The following is a 13,328-nucleotide window of genomic DNA, read 5'->3' on the forward strand; positions in this document are numbered from 1 at the left end:
ATGACCGGTGCGACGCTTCAAGCTGGCAAGAGCCACTGGCAGCAATGGCATTACCATTATAGTCCAGAAGCTGGCAGGCGGATGGCAGGATGGTAGGCTTGACATGGAGGCTTTCGAGGTCAGACCGCATAATGAGGTTGGCTGAAGCGCCAGGCGGAATCGGATACGAGATCGGTTGACCGTGTGGGTGGCACACCACTCGTCGTCCGGATCAATGCTGAATATTGGGAGAGACTTGGCTTTTGTCTTCTGGAGCATCTTGTGTTTGGTGGTGGTGCCCACCCAAAATGGTGCTTTAGGGTCCTCGGTGTCAAGGTCCGGAATCAAGTTGGAATCGGTGACCGGTGGCTGGATGGTTCGGACATCCCTGCGTGGCTGGTTGGAGCGACGAGAGGTAGTAGGTTGAGCCGACCTGCATAGTGGCCAAGCTTGCCACATTGGAGACAGCGTCGGGATTTTGCAGGACATTGCCGCTTTAAGTGGGCGGAGACACAGTTGCCGCACGTCGTGACGTCAGAACGTTTGGTACGCCACCGTGCATAGGCGGTGCGGTCGTATGTAGTGTGCGCCTTCGCAGTGCGGTCTTCGGCCTCGCCATCCCCTCAGTCAGTGCGCGCATGCGCGGGAGCCCGCGAAAAGCGCGCGAAAAGGCCAGCCTCATCCAGGCTTAGGCCCTGGAGTTGTTTAATGGCTTGCACCCGCTCTGCCTCGTGGGGACCTTGCCGCGCCGTTTCAGCCGCTTGAATGTGCGAGTATCGGTTAGTGGCGTGTTCATGCAGAACGCAGGTCTCGATGGCTATCGCAAAGGTGAGCTGTTTAACCTCGATGAGCTGCTGGCGTAGGGGGTCTGATTGCACACCGAAAACGATCTGGTCACGGATCATCGAGGCGGAGGTGGAGCTGTAATTGCAGGACTGCGCGAGGATCCGAAGGTGGGTGAGGAAAGATTGAAAAGGTTCATCCTTACCCTGCAGACGCTTTTGAAAGACATAGTGCTCAAAACTTTCATTTACCTCGATGTCAGAGTGACTGTCGAATTTGAGCAGGACTGTCTTGAACTTGGACTTGTCTTCACCTTCAGCGAAAGTGAGAGAGTTGAAGATATGGATGGCGTGGTCCCCAGCTGTGGAAAGGAAGAGAGCAATCTTCTGGCGCCTGAAGCAGCTTCCAGGTCTGCAGCTTTGAGGTATAGCTGGAATTGTTGTTTAAAGATTTTCCAGTTCGCATCGAAGGTGCCTGAGAGGCGGAGCAGTGGGGGAGGGCGGATGCTGTCCATACTACCGGATGGCTGATTGCTCGTCGAAGGCAGATCACTTGAAGGTAGGTCTAATAAACGCTAACATCACATACTGGTACCATGATGTGTTGGGTACTCTGGATCTGTGGAGACTGCGTTTACCTTAGCAGTAACATAGACAGGCTACCAACACTTGTAATAGTACAACTCTATTTTATTTAACTAAGAGCTGTTAAACATACTTGCACTGTGGGTCGACACTATGTTAGATTGACTGAAGACCTAATCCTAACCTGACCAGCCTAGCACATGGTGGATGTTTGTGCTACTGACTGAGGGCTCTGTCTGTCTCAGAGGCTGCATCCCGAATGAGTGGGAAAACTAGTGCCCTCTGTCTTTAGTGACCGTGCCCTAACTGGTGATTGGCTGCTGTGTTGTGTGTGTTGATTGGTCTTGCAGTGTGTCAGTCAGTGTGTGTCTCTGCACCATCATATACTGATGTGTTTATTATGACGCCCATGATATTCTTGGGTCACTGTATATATGCACAGTGGTGTACCATAAATGTTTGTGCAAATACATAATAAGTGAAAGGAAGAGATCACATATTCCCAAACTGTTAACCTAACCACCTCTGTTAAATTACTTGGATTTTCTCTATTTCTGTTCATGGAAAATGGCTGTTACTGAATAATTTTGGGTGTGAAACATTAGAGAAAATGAGAGAGACTTAGAAGATCAAGAAAGGCAAGACGAGTTCCAAACCCATTAAAAACCTAGCCCTGTGTCATGGTGGTCAGGGGACGAGGCAGGGGTGGGGAGACAGTTGGGGAAAATAATCGGGCCTCAGGTGTCGTCTTTTAAAATCTTTCCTACTTCAAGACTGTGAGAAAAAACAACTTTACAACTCTGTTTCGAAATAAATAACTTTGTCTTTATTGACCAAAGTCTGCATGCAGATGGCTACAGGTTAGAGAGAGAGAGAGCTGTTAAGGTAAACCTGCTCATTCTTTCTCAAGCTCGCAAAGACATGGAGAAAACGTTCAATATTTATACAAAAGCTGTATCATTTTACAAAAACAGACCTTGTTCAAAAATGTCAATACAGTCATAACTTCTGATCAAACATGTTGTCATGGAAAGACCCTGACTTGGCTTATTTGCAGTATTTTGTCTTTAGAGGGTTTAAGACGTGGTCCTATTTTGTTTTTACCTCTGCCCTCATGATGCCTTGACGCAGATGGACCTAGGTCATGAGGAGGTTGTGTTATTAGGACATTCCTAGATCGTGGCTTTGTTATCAGGTTTTAATAAGGTCAGGCACTATTTTCCCTCTTCTGGCCTTGTATGATACAATTATGTGGATTTTTAGCTTTGTCTAGTTTGTCAGGGTCTGATCTTGGCAGTTAGCTGACACAGCTGTCTCACACTTGGTTACATAAATTGGCTATTTTTCCCATCATGCTATTGCTGAGTTTGTACACTTTCACACGGGGCAGGTAAAGTGGGAGATGTTGGGCCTCGGTAAAGTGGGAGATGTAGGGGATAAGAGTAGCTTGAGGAGAGAATTCCAGGACTTGAGGGCTGAGCGATAAAGGCATGTCTGCCAAGGGTGGCGTGCTTAGCATGACAAATTTGCAAAAGGCTTGAATTGAAGGAGCTCCGATATGTTGGAGGGTTGAGGGGCTGGGGGAAGGTTCTGGGACAGACAAAGTAAAGAAGGAGTTGAAATCAGGGATGAGAATTGTAAAATAGAGGCAATGCTTATTGGGCTAGCAATGTAGGTCAGCAAGCACAGATGTGATAGATGATCGGGCCTTGGTGCAAGCTAGGATATGTTATCAGAGTTTTAGGTGAGCTTGTTTCTAGAGAATGGAACATTGGAGGTGGGCCAAGAGGGCATTAGAATAGTTAAGAATAGAGGTAACAAATGCATAGTTGAGAGTAGCTTTCCATCATTACTAGACTGACGTGTCAGCCTGGATTGTTTTGCCCATCTTCTTGGGCTTCCACTCCTGCTGGATGTGTTCTGAGATGGCTGATACGTCTAACATGCGATTTGCAGACTCCCCCAATAATGGGGCAGGTAGTACTTGAAGGGTTGGGTGAATCAGTTGTTTAATGATTTGTGCGCTCCCTCTAACATCTCAATTTCATCTCTGCATTCTTGGCAAAGTCTTCCTGAATGACCCACTGTCATTTTGGTGAGTTATAAGCCAGGCAGGTCTGGGTCCAATGCCCAGTTGCATGGAGTTATTGATACGTGAAGCTCAGATATGATAACTTAGGAAGACTGATGCCTATATTTGTGGTGCCACTCCAAACTTTGTTGAGAGTTACTGACCCCATCCGTCTCCTAGGCAACAGTTTAAGATGAAGTCAGTCTGTTCGCAATTTTAGTGTTACTTTTGGGTCGATGATGAACTTCCAACCTCATTTGTGCCATCACAACCTATTATCTTCCATAAAGCATAGTGGTTACACTGCTGCCTCATTGGACCAGGAACCCGAGTTCAGTCCCGGCCACGGGTCACTGTCTGTGTGGAGTTTGCATTTTCTCTCCGTGGGTTTCCTCCGGGTGCTCCGGTTTCCTCCCACGGTCCAAAGTTGTGCAGGTTAGGTGGATTGCCCATGCTAAATTTCTTCTTAATGTACAAAAGGCTAAGTGGGGTTACTGGGTTGCGGGGATAGGGTGGGGGCATGAGCCTAGGTGGGGTGCTACTTCCAAAGGTTGGTGCCGACTCGTCGAGCCGAGTGGCTCGAGTAGACTGTAGACATTCTATAACATCGCCTGACTTCGCCCCTGTCTCAGTTCATCTGCTGTTCAAATCCTCATATGTACCTTTTTTATATCTTGACTCAACTATTCTAACACATGGCTGGCTGATCTCCCACATTCTACCCTCATCGACTTTAGGTAATCCAAATCTGTGCTGCCCCAATCCTAATTTACCGCAAGTCCCATTCACTTTCACCTGTGCTCTTCGACCTACATTGGCTTCCTTTCAGGCAACTTGTTGATTTTAAGATTCTCATTTTGTTTTCAAATTCCTCCATGGCCTTGCCCCTCCCTATTTTTGTAATCTCTTCCAGCTCCACAACCCTCTGAGATACCTGCACTTCTCTAATTCTGCCCTCTTGGACACCCCCAATTTTAATTGGTTTACCGTTGACAGCACTGTCTTCGGTTACCTAGGCCACAAGCTTTGGGATACCCTCTCTACATCTCTTAATCTCTCCACCTCACTTTCCTCCTATGAAACAATCATTAAAACCTTCCTCTTTGATCAAGGTTTTGGTCAACTGGCTTAATGGGCCGTGACTTTGTGCTCCCCAGCATCGTATTGGGGGTGGGAGGAGGGGGGTTTCAACCGGATACACCAATCCTTACTTCAAAAAGCCTCTGGATAACAATTATGAAGACAGACCAACTCGAGATGGACTCCCCTAAACCTCCAGAGATCTGATCCCTCCTCCTACCTCCCCCCCCCCCCCCCCCCCCCATCCCCCGCCCTCCTCCTCCCCAGGGGAGGGGCCTGCCAAATCCCCCTCTGAGGTTGACCAGGTCCAACGCTCCCTGACCTCCAATTTTTATTTTAAAATCCCCCCCATTTCAATTTCTAAACCCCTTCCCCCGCACTCTTTTCCCCCCCTCCACCTCCATTTCTATCCAATACCTGGTGAAATTTGAATTCAATAAAAATCTGGAGTTTAAAGTGACCATGAAACCATTGCCGATTGTCGTTTAAAAATCCACCTGGTTCACTAATGTCTTTTAGAGAAGGAAATCTGACATCCTTACCTGGTCTGGCCTCTCTGTGATTCCAGACCCACAGCAATGTGGTTACATTTTAACTGCCCTTCAAGGGCAATTAGGGATGGGCAATAAATGCTGGCACAGCTGGCGATGCCCACATTCCATGAACAAATAAAGAAAACCTTGGGACATTTTATTACAATAAAGGCACCATACAAATATATGGGTGGAAGAGAAAACTGTTGGGGAAAGTACAGACACAGGAAGGGAATGGTTGAAAACTCTGTATAATGCAGGTGTCATTTCTATTTTGTTCTTGCCAGGTGCAAGAATTGGCATTATGATGATCGTCTGCTCACGTCAAGTGTTATCATTGTCTTCCATAATGAAGGATGGTCAACCCTTATGCGGACCATCCACAGTGTGATCAAGAGGACACCCAAACAATACCTCGCTGAAATTGTTATGATTGATGATTACAGTAACAAAGGTAAGAACTTGGCTCCTAACCATAGGAATTCCCTGCATAAAACACTCTGCCTCACTATCTCTGCCTCCTCCTTAAAATCTACACCTTTGTCCAACTTTTAGTCCCCTGTCTAATATCTCCTTAACTGGCTCGTTGTCAAATGTGGTTCAATAATTCTCCTGTGAAGCAGTATGATTGGCTTCTTTATGTTGTGTTGTATAAAGGCAGGATGTAGTTGCTCAAAGTCTGCTTTTCCCTAGAGGGGTTTAACAGTCCAATATATAATACTCTATCTGTTTAATGTCTGTTTGCCCTTTTTAATCCTTCCAAATACCCCTTTCCACCTTGGAGTTTGTGCATTCCAACAATGTTTAAAAAAAGCAAGTTATTAGGCTTTTAGCAACCCACAAGGGGGCATCCTTTCCCAAGCCTGTCATAGTGCTGAGGCTGCTTCTTAGTTATTTTGACGGCAACTGTAATGATTCAGTGCAAGCACCACAGCGTTAGACTGAAGGACTGCATTTAACTCCCAGGATTTAAATTGTCGGTTTCTGAGCTTGCCGGGATCCAAAACCGAATCCTTTTTATAAATTTAGAGTACCCAGTTTTTTTTTTTTCCCCAATTAAGGTTAATTAAGGACCAATCCACCTGCCCTGCACATCTTTTGGGTTGTGGGGGTGAAACTCATGCAGACACGGGAGAATGTGCAAACTCCAGTGGACAGTGACCCAGGGCCGGAATCGAACCCGGGTCCTCGGCACCATGAGTCAGCAGTGCTAATTGAAACCAAATCCCAACACATTTGCACAGTCCTGCACTGTCAGCTCACTGAAGTAGTGCACTGCAAAAATAACTAGCAAGCATTAGTTGCTAAACATAATTTGATCAGAAGTATCCTCTCTCATTTTTACAACTAAAGAGTAAGTATAAACCCTGGATATGCAGCGGCGCAGTGCTTTGATGCAACATCACAGTAACAAAATCCGAATTTGATTGCTGCGGAGTTCTCAAATTGATCACTGTGATGACTTAGCATTAATTCTATTTGCTAGAAGTTTCCTCCTTGTAATTAGAGTTGCGAAGTGCATTTCACGGAGGGTTTTCCCAGATTGCTTGTATAGTTTGGACATTTTAATCAGCTGATACATTCATCTCCTTGGGAACAGAATTGAACGTAGCCAACTAAGAATTATAATAAGAAAGTTGATACTATACGTGGTATTACTATATACTTCAGTTGGCTGGACAGCTGGTTCGTGATGCAGAGCGAGGCCAACAACGTGGGTTCAATTCCCGTACCAGCTGAGCTTATTCATGGAGACCCTGCCTTCTCAACCTTACCCCTCGGCTGAGGCGTGGTGATCCTCAGGTTAAATCACCACCAGTCAATTCTCCCCCTCAAAGTGGAAATCAGCCTGTGGTCATCTGGGATTGTGGTGGCCTTTACTTCACTATATGTCTGTGTGTGTGTATTTTTATAATGTAAATATAATTTCCATTAGCCTACATTGTCCATTAGACTACACATTGTACTTAATTGGCTGTGAAGCACTTTGGGATGCCCTGAAGTTTTGAACAGTGCTATATGAGTGCAAGTTCTACTAATGGCTGACTAAATTGGGTTCATATTCTCTGCCATTTAGAAGAATGAGAGGCGCTCCCATGGAAACCTATAAACTTTGGAAGGGGCTCAATGGGGTGGACACCGAGAGATTGTTTCTGCTGACGGGGAATCTAAAACATAGGGGCCCAGTCTCCGGGTAAGGGGAAGATCATTTAAGACTGAGATGCAAGAGAAATTACATCAATCAAAAGGTTTTGAATTTTTGGAATGCTATACAGCAGAGGGTTGTGGATGCTCCATCATTGAATGCACTCAAGGTAGTTTGTTAGTTAGATTTTTGGTGTCTTAGGGAATTAAGGGAAATGGGGAGTGGGTGGGAAAATGGAACTAAAGCCCAAGATCAGCCATGATCATATTAAATGGCGGAGCAGGTTCAATTGGACGTATGGTCTACTGTAAATTCCTGTGTTCTTTGTGCCTTATTAACTTGGCTGCTGCCACCATCAGCTTCAAAGTAGCCATGTTAAATTCTCTTGGGTATCTGAATGTTCTTTTTATATTTAAAGTTTAATGTTGAAGACATAAATTGATTGTTTCACATTCTTGACCACAGTCCTTCTGGGGACAAAGTCCTGTCTTCACATTGAGGATACCCTCCATCGTGTTGTGTGGCACTACCACAGATCTAGCAACTCAAATCCAGACATCCATGAGGCACTGTGGGTTATCAGCGGCATCAGAATTGTACTCAACCACAATCTGTAACCTCATGGCCCGGCATATCCCCCAGTCTACCATTACCACCAAGCCAGGGCATCAACCCTGGTTCAATGAAGAGTGCAAGAGAGCATGCTAGGAGCAGCACCAGGCATAACTAAAAATGAGGTGTCAACCTTGTGAAGCTGTAACTCAGGACTACTTGCATGCCAAAGTGCACAAACAGCATCAGATTGACAGAGATAAGTGATCGCACAAACAACAGATCAGACCTAAGCTCTGAATCAAAGCACTGGATACTTCAATAACCCTAATGCAGAGCCATAAGGCTTTGGGCCCTGACAATATTCCAACAATAGAACTGAAGACTTGTGCTCCAGAACTTGCCACTCCCTTAGCCAAGCTATTGCATTACAGCTACAACACTGACATCTATTAGGTAATGTGGAAAACTGCCCAGGTATGTCCTGTGCACAAAAAGCAGGATAAATCCAACGCAGTCAATTACTACCCTATCAATCAATTCTCGATCATCAGTAAAGTGATGGAACAGGTCATCAACAGTGTTGCCAAGCAGCACTTGCTTAGCAAGAACCTGCTCTTGATGCTCAGTTTGGGTTCCTTTTTTTAAAAAATTAATTAATAGGGTGTGGGCAACACTGGCTGGAGTTGCATTACTTGCCTGTCTCTAATTGCCCTTGAACTGAGTGGCTTGTTTAGCCGTTTCAGAGGGCATTTAAGAGTCAGCCATATTGCTGTGGATCTGGTGTCACATGTAGGCCAGACCCGGTAAGCACAGGAGATTTCCTCCACTAAAGGGCACGAGTGAACTAGATGGATTTTTACAACAAACGACAATGGTTTCATGGTCACCATTAAGCTTTTGTGGAATTCAAGTTTCACCATCTGCTGTGGTGGATCTCCAGAGCATTACCCTGGTTCTCTAGATTACCATCTAGTGACAATATCACTACACCACTACTTCAGAAGTGGGGATGTTCGCTGATGACTGCACAATATTTATGACTCCTCGGATACTAAAGCGGTCCATGTCCAAATGCAGCAAGACCTGGACAATATCCATGCTTGGGCTGACAAGTGGCAAGTGACATTCACGCCACATAAGTGCCAGGCAATGACCATCTTCAACGAGGGAGAATCTAACCATCACCCCATAACATTCAATGGTAGTACCATTGCTGAATCTCCCTCGATCAATATCCTGGGGGTTACCATTGACCAGAAACTGAACTGGACCAGCCATATAGATATTGTGACTACAAGAGCAGGTCAAAGGCTAGAAATCCTCCAGCAAGTAACTCATTCCTGACTCCCCAAAGCCTCTCCATCATTTACAAGTCACAAATCAGGGGAGTGATGGAATGCCCTCAAATTGCTTGGATGAGTGCAGTTCCACTCATCACTCTATAAGCTTGACACCTTCCAGGACAAGGCAGTCTACATGATTACCATCCCTTCTACAAACATTCACTTCATCCACCGACAAACATTGGCAGCCATGTGTACCATCTACAAGTTATATTGCAGAAACTCAGCAAGGCTCCTCAGACAGCACTTTCCAAACCCATGACCCATACGTCTAGAAGCAGATGCATGTGAAATACCACCGCCTGGAGGTTCCCCTCAAAGTCACTCACCACCCTGACTTGGAACCAGATTGATGTAGAGCCTGTACTTTCAAAAATTCACTCTTGGGATGTGGGTGTCCCTGGAAAGGCTGGTTTAGCTCAGTGGGCTTGTAATGCAGAACAAGGCCAACAGCGCGGGTTCAATTCCTGTACCAGTTTACCCGAACAGGCTCCGGAATGTGGCGACTAGGGGCTTTTCACAGTAGCTTCATACTTGTGACAATAACAGATTATTATTATTCAATATATCGGCTGTTCCTTCACTGTCTCTGGATCAAAATCCTGAAATTATCAAAATGGGCAGCATGGTAGCATTGTGGATAGCACAATTGCTTCACAGCTCCAGGGTCCCAGGTTCAATTCCGGCTTGGGTCACTGTCTGTGCGGAGTCTGCACACCCTCCCCGGGTGTGCGTGGGTTTCCTCCGGGTGCTCCGGTTTCCACCCACAGTCCAAAGATGTGCAGGTTAGGTGGATTGGCCATGATAAATTGCCCTTAGTGTCCAAAATTGCCCTTAGTGTTGGGTGATGTGAGTGATGGGGATAGGGTGTAGGTGTTGACCTTGGGTAGGGTGCTCTTTCCAAGAGCTGGTGCAGACATGATGGGCCGAATGGCCTCCTTCTGCACTGTAAATTCTATGATAATCTGTAAATTCTATGAAAACTCCCTCCCTAACAGCACTGTGGGTGTACCTATACCACATGGATTGCAGCAGTTCAAAAAGGCAACTCACCACCACCTTCGTAAAGCAATTATGGATGGCCAACAAATGCTGATCTTGCCAGTGATGCCCATATCCCATGAATTATTTAAAAAGAGAGTCTTTCCCTTGGGTACCTAAGTCTTAAAACACATTTATGCTGCACACATGATCAGCAACAACCATCTCCAACAACTGAGAATTTATGCACCTTCCCTTGGCATTCAATGGGTGACATTTCCATCATCAAGTCACACACTCAAAATATCTTTGTGGTCATCATTCACAAGAAACAGGTGGATCGGCCACTGAAATGCTATGGCAGGAGCAGGCTGAAGGCTGAGAATTCTGGCATGAACCTCATTTCCTGGCCCACTGGTTCTCTACCCACTTACAAGGGACAAGTCAGGTGTTTGATAGAATTTTCTCCATTTGCCTGAATGGGTACAACTCAAATCATCCAGGTCTCTGACACTATCCAGACGAAGCAGTCCACACAATTGACAATTCATGCAATGGCTTACTCCCATCACTATCAGCAGACCATAGCTGCAAGGTGCTCTGGCTTCAGGGTGCACTGCAGCAACTTAACAAAGGTTCAATGGCTACACCTCTCAAATCCATGACATTCACCTCAAAGGACACAGACAGCAGATGCCTGGAAACCCATCACGTGGACGCTTCTCACTAAGTACCTATCTTCCTGATTTAATATTTTGGGTGCCTCTTCACCATATTGACTACTGGTTAAATGTGAAGACTCGCCACCACCTTCTCGAGAGTAGTTCGGGATAGACAACAATTGACAGCCTTTCCAGGGACACCCACATCCCAAGAGTGAATGTTTGAAAAGACAAGCTCTACACCAAACTGAGCTCCCTCTGCATCCCTGTTGTGTTATTAAGACCCAGATTACTCTGTCCCTCGTACACGACACTACCCACCTCTGCCTCGCTGCCTGGTGCAGTCAACAAAACCCTTATCCCTGCCTTCGTAATCTAAAGTCACATCTTTTATGTTTTGGGCCAGGTTCCTTCAATCCTCCATAAATTTAAAATCATTGAAAATATGCAGCTAGTGTCTTCCAAACACTTTGTTGCCACAGCCTGGTCTAAGCTTTGCTGCTTCCTTGTTTCTCAGTGATGTAACTGAAAGGTTTTCATCCTCTTATCAAATACCTCTATAACTAATAGATCTACAATGGGTCTTCTCTTTCCATGCGTCACCATTCTTTCAGCCATTAAACTACTGCTGTCTGGAAACCCCCCTCCACGGCTCCTTCTGTACCGCCATCTCCTTCATGCCTTCAGAAAGCACAAACTCTTTACCTCTCCCAATCCTGTAGCAAAATCCTCCATGCCCCAAGCCCATTTAAGCATTGCCCTTGTGTTTGATGATCTACACTGGCTCCCAGTTAATCAGACCCTTAATTTTAAAATTCGAGTTCCTACACCACCTTCATCCTCCCTATCTCTTAATCCCTTGCAGCTGAAAATCCTCCAAAATATCTGCGCCATTCCAGTTCTATCCTCTTGAACATCGCAGATTTCAGTCACTCCATCACTGGAAATTATCTCATTGGCTTCCAAGGCCCTATCTCCCCGGATTTGCCGACCAAAACCTCTCTACCTCTCTGTACTCCTTCAAGACGTGCCTTTAAACCTGCCTCCTGAACCAAGCTTCTGGCCATCTGTCCTAATGTGCCTCAGGGTCAAATTATATATAACGTTTCTGTAAAGCACATTGGGTCATTTTCATATAGAGATAGAGCAAATGATATATAGAATCTGATGAACTGGTGCGACAACAATAATCTCCCCCTCAATGTCAACAAAACAAAGGAGATTGTCATCAACTTCAGGAAGCGTAGTGGAGAACATGCCCCTCTGTACATCAATAGGAACGAAGTAGGAAGCTTCGAGAGCAAGTCTTGAGGTGTCCAGATTACCAACAACCTGTCTTGGTCCCCCCCATGCCGACACTATAGTTAAGAAAGCCCACCAACGACTCTACTTTCTCAGAAGACTAAGAAAATTTGGCATGTCACCTACGGCTCGCACCAACTTTTACAGATGCACCAAAGAAAGCATTCTTTCTCGTTGTATCACAGCTTGGTATGGAGCCTGCTCTACCCAAGACCCATCCATCGACTCTATTTACAATTCCCGCTGCCTCGGAAAGGCAGCCAGCATAATTAAGGACCCCATGCACCCCGGACATACTCTCTCCCACCTTCTTCCGTTAGGAAAAATATACCAAAGTTTGAGGTCACGTACCAACCGACTCGAGAGCAGCTTCTTCCCTGCTGCCATCAGACTTTTGAACGGACCTAGCTCGTATTAAGTTGATCTTTTCTCTACACCTTGCTATAACTGTCACATTATGTTCTGCAGTCTCTCCTTCCTTCCCTATGTACTGTATGCATTGTTTGTATAGCACGCAAGAAACAATACTTTTCACTGTATGCTAATACATGTGACAATAATAAATCAAATCAAATATGTTAACGGTGCTAAAATGCACGTTATTGTTAGTCATTTTCCTCCTGCGTGAGATTCGCTGATTGAACTTCATGTAAAGCACTTTGAAATGTGGGAAGAGATATATAAACATTGGTTGTTATTTGCTTCCTAACAGTGATAACTGTTCTATGTTTTAACTGTTCGTGCCTTAAAATGGCCAACGGCCAGAGAAGACCACATAGCTATTGACCATAGACCACATGCACAATTTTTTTTTCTTAATCTTCCTTTCAACCTTCCGATGATGTAAATATGGTCAAAGTAAAAGACAGATAAATCACTCATTAAGAGGCTGGTGACAGATGGTCCTTGTTTTTTCCCTGCAGCTTTGGTACTTGAAGCTATTGACATGGTTCTACGTTTGGTCCATTTTTTAAAAAATGAATCAGCTCCAGCAAATGACAGAAGTAGAAAAGTCTTGAGTGCTCTTGTGCATTGGGATTGCTCTTAAACTCTGACTTTTACTTTAAATGCTGTAGAGAATGTCCCTGGCTCCAAGCAATTTTAACAATTTTGCTGATTTGTTCTCTTTGCTAATTCATCTCCAGCACATTTAAAAGAGAGGTTGGACAGCTATTTGAAACAATGGAATGGGTTAGTCAAGGTGTATCGAAATGAAAGAAGAGAAGGATTAATTCAAGCAAGAAGTATCGGTGCTCATAAAGCGAACCTTGGACAGGTAGAGTAAATTCAGAATTCTTATTAATTCAAA

The 13,328-nt window shown here is 45.1% G+C and overlaps 1 protein-coding gene across 3 annotated transcripts in view; it reads left to right on the forward strand.

Moving 5' to 3' along the window:
- The window catches only part of galnt7 (UDP-N-acetyl-alpha-D-galactosamine: polypeptide N-acetylgalactosaminyltransferase 7), a 186,613-nt gene that overhangs the window by 115,231 nt on the left and 58,054 nt on the right, over positions 1 to 13,328 (forward strand). For all 3 annotated transcript variants that reach the window (XM_072515757.1, XM_072515759.1, XM_072515758.1), the window contains exons 3-4: positions 5,318 to 5,484; positions 13,165 to 13,295. In XM_072515757.1, the coding sequence (XP_072371858.1) occupies positions 5,318 to 5,484; positions 13,165 to 13,295 (298 nt within the window). The remainder of the gene's footprint in view (positions 1 to 5,317; positions 5,485 to 13,164; positions 13,296 to 13,328) is intronic.

The sequence above is a fragment of the Scyliorhinus torazame genome, chromosome 9 (genome assembly GCF_047496885.1).
Source record: "Scyliorhinus torazame isolate Kashiwa2021f chromosome 9, sScyTor2.1, whole genome shotgun sequence".
NCBI lineage: Eukaryota > Metazoa > Chordata > Chondrichthyes > Carcharhiniformes > Scyliorhinidae > Scyliorhinus > Scyliorhinus torazame.